At 48.6% G+C, this 10236-nt stretch overlaps 1 protein-coding gene across 1 annotated transcript; it reads right to left on the bottom strand.

The window, feature by feature from the left end:
• Positions 1-3144: 3144 nt before the first annotated feature.
• On the bottom strand, positions 3145-6460 carry LOC136958798 (rho GTPase-activating protein 12-like). Its single transcript, XM_067252896.1, has 3 exons — positions 6379-6460; positions 5086-5842; positions 3145-3207 (listed from the first exon to the last, which is right to left on the bottom strand). Exons 2-3 carry the CDS (start codon positions 5767-5769, stop codon positions 3145-3147), a joined length of 747 nt encoding a protein of 248 aa, XP_067108997.1. The 5' UTR covers positions 5770-5842; positions 6379-6460.
• Between the last annotated feature and the right edge of the window lie 3776 nt (positions 6461-10236).

Below are 10236 nucleotides of genomic sequence, written 5' to 3'. Positions count from 1 at the left end.
AATGTTAAGAATCAATAATAATGGGTTGAGAATAACGTGGTCCGAAATCCAGAGTTGGATTTCTTTGCAACGCGACATCAGTCTGAAGAGTCACATGATGAGTTTGTGCGACTTTTACATCACTAGATTTGTTCAATTCTGCTCTGGCTGGAATCACTCGGTGATTACGAACATGACAGACAGCTGCGATGGGGGTGGTCAGAGGAGGAACAGTGAGGGGTCAGGAAAAGGTGACATCATGAAGGTGTTAGTGAGGTGTTAACACCTTCTCTCTCCTTTTCCTCATCCTCGTTACATTTACATTTAGTCATTTATCAGACGCTCTTATCCAGAGCGACTTACAGTAAGTACAGGGACATTCTCCCCGAGGCAAGTAGGGTGAAGTGCCTTGCCCAAGGACACAACGTCATTTGGCACGGCCGGGAATCGAACTGGCAACCTTCAGATTACTAGCCCGACTCCCTCACCGCTCAGCCACCTGACTCCCTCTTTACACATGCGACTCAGTCCTGCATTGTGAGCACTTCACACTGGAATCTGATACTGACCACACATGAAGATGAATGCGAATGGACAAACAAATCGGATCGTATCTGTAAATCTGAACGGAACACTCAGGCTTGCAGTGTGAACAAAAAACGTTCAGTTTTCATTTTGACTAGTAACACAAACTGCCTCAGGCAGGCAGATAAGACTGGTGTACTTATCAAAACAGAGGGAGACAGAGAGAGAGAGACAGAGAGAGAGAGACAGAGAAAGAAAGAGAGACACAGAGAGTGACAGAGAGAGAGAGAAAGAAAGAGAGCCACAGAAAGTGACAGAGACAGGAGTGAAAGAAGTTGGCGTACCAACCTTTGAATCATTACACAAGAGAGCCGAAAGAGGAGTGGGTGGGCTTGGTGCCAGCCAGCCAGTAAACCAGGCAGTTAACCAGTCAACCAGGCAGTTAACCAATGGCCTGACTCCATACCTCACACACCAATACTACACTTCTCCCATGCAATCAGCCCCCTTGCAGTCAGTTATCACACTCCACACATGTGTGTGTGTGTGTGTGTGTGTGTGTGTGTGTGTGTGTGTGTGTGTGTGTGTGTGTGTGTGTGTAAGTTTGTGTGTTATTGTGAAACTAGGTGTGGCCCAGTTAGAAAATCCAGGATTGTGTGCACGGGGTGTGTACAGTAAGTGCAATAAAAATGTTTTTACACGATTAAGGTAGCCAATAGCAGAGAACCAGGAAGTGTTTCCTCCAGCTGCCCTATAGGGAGCAGTTTAATTGGTGGATTACTGCAACCAGCAGGGAGAGAGGGATGAGAAAAGGGATGAGAAAAGGGAGAGCAAAAAAAGTTAGAAGAAGGGTAGACGGGGTGAGGGGAGAGAGACAGAGACAAAGAGAGAGAGAGAGACAGTGTGTGAGAGAGAGGCTGAGGTAGATTCCTGCTGACTCACCGTGTTCAAACATCATGTCGCTAACTAAGGGTTGAGCAAGTTTAAGAGGATAGACAGCAGCGCGGTGGGCAGCGAGGAGGGGGCTAATACTAACTAATGATAATCTATGCCTGGGACAATCAATGTGCTGAGCATGCAGACACAGCAACGCCTCCAAATTGATTGGATTCAGCACCACAGCGCAGAAAAAAAAAAACCCTGTTCCGACTCGATTTTAAATGCCAAAAGGCACTTTCTGGTGAGACGCGAGCTGGATTCGATAACTCACACGTAGCTTACAGACCAGGGCTATTAACAGCAGAGACCCATTAAGGACAGAGATCATCTGACATTACGTTGTCCTGTTGACATGTAGCTTGACTTTCGGTCTACTTCACTGCACCCCCTTCCTCCATGTCCCTCAGAAGGGCCACGGCAGAACAAGAGAGCTGTTATGAAGATAACTATCAGCAAAGAGACCTCATCGATAACATGCAGCCGAGCAGCAAATTACAAACGCAGCGAGGCCTTGAGGTTGTCTTCCGATGGAGTGGCCGAGGGAGAGGGCTGGCTGTATGGATTGAGCGTCCGATATAACGTGGCCCTGGGTGACAACCAACACAAGCGATATTGGAGTCTCAGCTAATAACCTTGTCATGTCACAGGCTGCTCCTGTTGTCATGGGGTGGGGGGGGGGGTGGGGGGGGAATAAACAAAGATGGAGAACACCCTCAGTCAGTCAGTAAGGAAAGAGCTGAGGGCAAGGTGATATAGAGGAAAAATACCCAAATCACTCTCACTCTGCCTCTTTTCATTCCTCTATCTAGACAGTAGAGAAGAGAAGTGTAGAGTACAGCAGAGTACAGTAGAGTACAGCAGAGTACAGTAGAGTACAGTAGAGTACAGCAGAGTACAGTAGAGTACAGTAGAGTACAGTAGAGTACAGGAGCTGGAGAAAGAGGAAGCGTCCTGAAACCTGATCCTGCCCCTCACCTGTCGCATACTAAACAAACAGTGAAAGTGTAGTGAAACTGGGGCTGGTTTCACTCAGGCTAGGCCAACATGGCTGCACCCTGCTGGTTCCTTATGAGCTTCCAGAGAGCTGCAGAGAGGTGGCTGTGTTTGGTAGTGAGGGACAGCACACATGCTATCCCATTTTATATCTAGCAGATCGTTTCATCCAAAGCGACCTACGGGGGGGATCTGAACCTACGACCTCTTGATCTACAGTCAAATGCTCCACCACTGAGCTATACCCAACCCTTACCGACCCACTCTCCTTCATCTCCATGATCCTGTCATCTCTCATCGCTGCCCACAGCCTATCAGCAGAGCTTTGCTGAGGTCAGAACTGCCTACCAACAGAACAGGTTGGACAACTATGACCTTTCCCTTGGGCACTTACATTTACATTTAGTCATTTAGCAGACGCTCTTATCCAGAGCGACTTACAGTAAGTACAGGGACATTCCCCCCCGAGGCAAGTAGGGTGAAGTGCCTTGCCCAAGGACACAACGTCAGTTGGCATGACCGGGAATCGAACTGGCAACCTTCGGATTACTAGTCCGATTCCCTCACCACTCAGCCACCTGACTCCCATAGGCAGCCAGGCACTCTATTAGTCTTAGGAAGGAACTCCACTTTGGTTTCAAGAGCAACTCTTCAAGTTCCCATTATGTTTTGATTCCCTTTCCAGTTGATAAGCTGTCCTCTTGTTGACTAGTTGGACACCTTGTCGAGAGCCAGCGAAGAAAGCTTCAGTGGAGACACTCCCTCAAAGGCCTTCTCCATACGAAGAGCTTACAGCGCAACTTCACATTCAGATGAGAACAACAGGAGCTGAGATTCAGCTGAGAACAACAAGAGCTGAGATTCAGCTGAGAACAACAGGAGCTGAGATTCAGCTGAGAACAGGAGCTGAGATTCAGCTGAGAACAGGAGCTGACATTGAGAGTTCAGCGGTTTAAAGAGGCTTGTTCTCGTAGGCATCACCTTTGTGATACTCCCACTCTTCTTCGCTCACACAAAAACACTCTGTTGCTCACGCGCACACGCCCACACACACACACGCACGCACACTTGGGAAAAGAGCCTGTGTGACCTAGTTTCTATTCAATCACAGGGCCTTTTGTACCCAGCAGCTGCAGACATGGGTGATAGTCAGCTGGGCCAGGCAGGAACAAAGACTTTACCAGCTAGCAAGACCTCTATCTGCAGCCCTACCAGCTAGCTAGCAAGACCTTCATCTGCAGCCCTACCAGCTAGCTAGCAAGACCTCCATCTGCAGCCCTACCAGCTAGCTAGCAAGACCTTCATCTGCAGCCCTACCAGCTAGCTAGCAAGACCTTCATCTGCAGCCCTACCAGCTAGCTAGCAAGACCTTCATCTGCAGCCCTACCAGCTAGCTAGCAAGACCTTCATCTGCAGCCCTACCAGCTAGCTAGCAAGACCTTCATCTGCAGCCCTACCAGCTAGCTAGCAAGACCTCCATCTGCAGCCCTACCAGCTAGCTAGCAAGACCTTCATCTGCAGCCCTACCAGCTAGCTAGCAAGACCTTCATCTGCAGCCCTACCAGCTAGCTAGCAAGACCTTCATCTGCAGCCCTACCAGCTAGCTAGCAAGACCTTCATCTGCAGCCCTACCAGCTAGCTAGCAAGACCTTCATCTGCAGCCCTACCAGCTAGCTAGCAAGACCTTCATCTGCAGCCCTACCAGCTAGCTAGCAAGACCTTCATCTGCAGCCCTACCAGCTAGCTAGCAAGACCTTCATCTGCAGCCCTACCAGCTAGCTAGCAAGACCTTCATCTGCAGCCCTACCAGCTAGCTAGCAAGACCTTCATCTGCAGCCCTACCAGCTAGCTAGCAAGACCTCCATCTGCAGCCCTACCAGCTAGCTAGCAAGACCTTCATCTGCAGCCCTACCAGCTAGCTAGCAAGACCTCCATCTGCAGCCCTACCAGCTAGCTAGCAAGACCTCCATCTGCAGCCCTACCAGCTAGCTAGCAAGACCTTCATCTGCAGCCCAGAGGCTGCCCTCCTTCCCTGGCCACACAGCTTCCTCACCCCCCAGGCTGACTCAGGGAGGTGGAAGTGAACTACTGCACAGTTACACTAGGCCAGAGAAGCTAGTACTGAGAGAGTGGAAACTAGGTGGGACTTGTTCAGAGGAAGATAACAAGCAGAAATGAATAGAAACACAATTTCAAACAGTTTTGTACCACAGCGTTGGTACAAACACATTACATTACATTTAGTCATTTATCAGACGCTCTTATCCAGAGCGACTTACAGTAAGTACAGGGACATTCCCCCGAGGCAAGTAGGGTGAAGTGCCTTGCCCAAGGACACAACGTCAGTTGGCATGACCGGGAATCGAACTGGCAACCTTCGGATTACTATCCCGATTCCCTCACCGCTCAGCCACCTGACTCCCTGGCTGGGAGTCACATTGAAACACACACACACACACACACACACACACACACACACACACACACACACACACACACACACACACACACACACACACACACACACACACACACACACACACACACACACACACACACACACACACACACACACACACACACACACACACACACACACACACACACACACACACACACACACACACACACACACACACACACACCTACCTGCAGGTGTTCGGTGGAGCTGCTGCTCAGCTCTTCTCCAGACTCGGAGTCGTTGGTGCGTCTCTCTGAGCCCTCGCCGGCTGAGTCACAGTGCTGGGTGCTGTCCACGTCCAGCGGCGCCCTCTGGAGGTCCGGAGAGCGGGCGCGGATGCGGGGCAGCGTGCTCCGCTTGGCTGGGTGGGGCGGGGTGTACCCGGCGTGGCTCCCCGGGAGGGGCGGGGCCTCCGGAAGGGCGTGGTCGTTGTCGCTGCCTGGGCTGTGGTTGGCGTTGCGGTGCACGGTGGGCGGCGTGGGGTGCCCGGAGGAGGTGGAGGGCGACGGGGAGGAGGGGGAGTGCGAGCGGAGCCCGAGGACAGACGACTCGCTTCCTCCGCTCCGGTTGAGGTTCTCGTTGGAGCGGCGTACTTCCTGCGTTCCCCGGGACGCCGTCGCCGGCCCGGGGAGCAGCAGATGCTTGGGAGGGGGCATGAGGGCTTTGCGGACCTCCCTGACATACTGGGCGGGGACGTAGAAAGGCTTGGCCCCCTCGTCCCTCCTCACCTGCCACCAGTCCTCGTTGCTCTTCTTCACCAGCAGGAAGTGCTCCCCCTGGTGGATGGTGATGAGGCGCTCCTTGGCCTTGTACTCGTAGTCATACTCCACCTCGATGTACACCTGGCCCGGGGCGATGGGCAGGTCCGCCATGACGGCCCGATGCACTGGATCTCACCGCCGCTGGCTGGATGAGGAGCTCAGAGGCATGGCTCGCCGACTGCCACTGGAGAGACAGGGACAGGAAGAGGAATATGATGACCGAGGGGTGGAGGTTCATTCTATATGGGTGGGACATGCCCCTCCCACTTTTTGAAAACGGCCAATCCGTCCCCCTCCATTTTTTATCACGAAAATTACATGAAACATCCACATTCTCATTAATGGGGAAAAAATAGAAATGTATAAATCAGCCGTTTTTTTTTTCCTCAACACCCCCCCCCCCCCCCCCCCCCCTCAGGCAGTTTCAGCCAACTGTACTGAACTCTCTGCGGGTCCAGATGGACTCCTCACAGCCCTGGAGAGGCCTTTAGAAAGCACAGGCGCTTGGACAACAAGCAGGTAAACCCAAAACAAACAGTAGAGATCCGTGAACAATATCTGTGACAGTAGGACCTATAGGCCTGCTCAATCCAATTGAGGCAGAACAAACTGAGACTACAGGGCCAGTAATCCCACTATTTAACAGACATGTAGGTCTAGGAAGGCAGCGGAGAAGAAAATAAGATTAGAGAGGGAGGGAGGTCCAGTAATATGACTCACGTGTTTCCCTTACTCCCTCGCATTCAGGGACTCTCTCACTTTGAATCTCTGTCGCTCTCTGCCACTCACTTGGGCCTCTCTCTCACAAAGAGCACCATTGGATCAATGCGGCTGTTTTGTAGTAGTCAAATCACACATACCACTGATGTCTCACACACACACACACACACACACACACACACCTCTAATCAAGACAGAAGTTCAGGAACATCTTGCACAATCTCAGCTTTGAGGCGGTGTTGTTTAAACAAACTATCCTTCACTTAGAGTTAAAAGAATGTGCAAATCATACACAGCAATAAAAATAAATAAAAAACAGTTCATTCCAAATAATTTGACTTTGTTTTACTTCATTTGAATAGTGTTATCAAAATCACATCCAGTTTGACTTAGATAGCCTACATTTGGATTTTAGAACGTTACTGTGGGCAGGGCGAAAAAATAAACCTTCATTTAACTTTCCTAGATTTGCATAATCCAAACAAGCCCAGGTGCACAGCCTGTGTGTCGTTTTATGTTGAGGAATATCTGATTCACTGTACCAGCCTGAGGCTCTTCCTCCACTGAAGACATTCAGTCACGACTACGTGAGCTCAGCCTGTTTGCATACTACTACTGAATCCTAAGGTCACATTAGCGAAGTAGGAATTAACTTCATACCAGAAGTCCCCTTAGAGGGGGAAAAGAAAAAGACAAACTAAACTGAGTTTTGCTCACACGACCGACACATCGCCAAACTCAGAAACAGATATTTTTTTAGGAGTAGTGAGTGACTGGGACTTTTTTGAATGGTTCCTACGAAAACAATTCCACCACAGCGAGAGGGTAGCCCAGGTCTTACTCCTTCTGCCCTTCACTGAATCAACGCCCAAACACTGAGAGAGAGAGAGAGAGAGAGAGAGAGAGAGAGAGAGAGAGAGAGAGAGAGAGAGAGAGAGAGAGAGAGAGAGAGAGAGAGTGAAGGAGAGAGAGAGTGAAGGAGAGAGAAGGTCAGACAGGGTACAATGGAACTACATGTCTTTAGGAAGAACAGAAATTCCAAAAAAAAGTAGTCAATAACAAACTCCTTCCCTCCTCCCCTCTACCTTATCTCCTCCATCCCTACCCCCCCTCCCCTTCCATCAACATCCTTCCACCCTCTTACTTTTCCTCCCACAAATCAAGTCCTGAAAACACAAGAGCAGACTATGAATACAGTGTTAGCGTATGATTTGTACGAACCTTGGTAAGATCACAGACCTGTCCACAACACTCACACCTGGGCTGACCAAAGCCTGAGTGCGTCTGCCAGCCAAGCATCTTTCCAAATCAGGAGGAGTCAGATGGCTGAGCGGTGAGGGAATCGGGCTAGTAATCTGAAGGTTGCCAGTTCGATTCCCGGTCATGCAAACTGACGTTGTGTCCTTGGGCAAGGCACTTCACTCTACTTGCCTCGGGGGAATCTTATCCAGAGCGACTGTAAGTCGCTCTGGATAAGAGCGTCTGCTAAATGACTAAATGTAAATCAATTTAAAAGGCCTGACAGAAAGATATTCTATTTCTATCAAGGTCTAATCCTCACTGTGAAGACAATAGCCAAGTGCAGTCTTATCAAACAACCTGTGCTTTCACAGAGGTCTAGTATCGGAGAGGGACCTATACATGGCTTCTTATACGTTTAAAAAGACAGATGATCCGTCTGTAATTCTCTGAGCAGCGTACCAAATCAGACCAATACAGTATCCCGAACATGGAGTAATGCTAATAGCCCGGATGTACCCATGTCAATGGAGATATTTCATTAGAAGGGACTATAAGGCTTGGCTTTGTGTGAGTGTAGGAAACTGGCTTTGAAAGTGTTTATGCCACGTCATAACAACCTCTTAGCTTCCCAATGTCATAACACACCATTAACCCCAAAACCCTGTCTGTATCTTCCAATGACTCTTTGAGAGACAAAACATCATTAATGCTACCAAGGGCTTCAAAGCTGTCCACAGATCAGCACCCGACAACCAACCGTAACCCTCAGAGAGGACAACGGGGGAAAACCTCCAACTGAAAATCTGAACCCACCCTCTCCTCCAGAGACTCCTCTGGTAGAAAGCTAGAGAATTGTCCCATTTCAGAGGATTGTGTCTGAAAACCTGTTAACTCATCCTTGACCAGATAATAGAGGAGAAGGTATCTGTGGAACCGTACAAGTCACATGTCAGGGGAGTCCATGAGAGAGGCTTGTTCTGCCCACGAGCTAGGCTCACACTGGGGGAGTGACAACACTGGAAGCTGCAATCCTGTCACTTCATAATGGGCTGACTGGAATGGAGAATGCGCCAATGTCAGCACACAAACCCCCCTAGCTACCGCTCTACTCCTACATAGGTCTGGTGATAGGTATCGCTATCACCAGGAGATTTTGTCTTCCCCTCTTCTTTTGAGTTTATATTGATCTAGAAAATTCACAATGAGGCCGGTCGTTCTTTCGATGGACGCTGGCTGGCAGAACGGCTGATTCTAGTGCGAGTACCGTCAGACGAGACGCGCCCATCTCCGCGGAGACCTCTTGGCTAGCGTCAATGCAATAACTTTTGGTTGTCATATACTCCCTCGTTTAAAAGAATGTCATTTGGCGGAAAAGCGGGACCCGGGAACAAAAATCTGCAGTTAAATGAACAAACTTAATTCATTGTATAATTAGTTACGTTAAGGTGTAGGCTACAAACAGATTTGTTGCCATAGCAACTACACCAGGGGGCGAAGTCGCTCATAGACATGTATGTCTATGCGGTCGCTAACTTTCCTACCGCAAATTAAGTCAGTTTGCAACAGACACAGGGAAACCAAACCAGAGAGTTTAAGACCGTCTAAGGACAAGACTAGTCTAAAACTAAAAGTTATAACAACTGTCCCCTGAACTTTCCAGCAAGTCCAAAAGTATTAGACACGACTATTACAGACTGGAACAAGCAGAGGTCCAGAATGACCTCTCAAATGTAGCTACATCCCAAATATAGTCCCCTTGGTGTCCCTAGCAGCTTGATATAGAAGACTGCCCTATATACTCCAACACGTTGAGTTTGAGTAAATGGGCCAGTCATCCCTACTGTACCAGGGACCGGTTGCACAAAACACCTTAAGATGTTCACTAGCATATAAGGTTTTCTCCTTGCTTGGCTTATACCGACCTCCCCTACTATATGCCCCAGGCCTCCACAAATCAATCTGTAATGTGTGTTTTGAACAACAAACGAACGGGCATTTGTTACCTACATTAGATTTCCTTGGTTTGATGACATGGAAATACCTAGTCTAACGACAAAAATGTACATAGGAACATACATTTATAAGGAGTGGCATGTTTACTTTTTTATTTTGTAATAATCTTCAAGTAGACTAAAGGTCTCTCTGATTCCTGATTATGTTGATTTGATCGTACCATACGGATGTTTTTGTTATTGTAGCTACATACTTCATTATGTGTGTACAATTGTCAAGTTCTTAAAGGGAGAAACCTAAATTACCTTGTCCAGCTACGCGCTCCTAACTGAACTTCCTGGAACACTCCGTTTTCTTCGGGCAAGGGACTTGAAAATGGTGATGCGATAAGAGTAGAAATTAAACGTTAACTGGCTTTCTTACCAACAAGGAGGAACATTGCATAAAATGTACAGTAAAGTACATATCCTAACGTTACATTAACTCTTCTAATCACTATATTTACCATACCGGGTAAGTTTATATTTGTTACTACTACTTAAATCACTACGGAGTGTCGACAAGTCTAGTGCATGCACAAGAACGTCTCGTGGTCAGTACAGGTCTGTCAGAACAGGTTCACTTCCATTCCATCAAACTGAAGAATGCTCGCTAGCTAAAAGC

The sequence above is a fragment of the Osmerus mordax genome, chromosome 16 (genome assembly GCF_038355195.1).
Source record: "Osmerus mordax isolate fOsmMor3 chromosome 16, fOsmMor3.pri, whole genome shotgun sequence".
Lineage (NCBI taxonomy): Eukaryota > Metazoa > Chordata > Actinopteri > Osmeriformes > Osmeridae > Osmerus > Osmerus mordax.
Note: the sequence above shows the minus strand (reverse complement) of the source record. Positions and strands in the feature narration are given on the sequence as shown.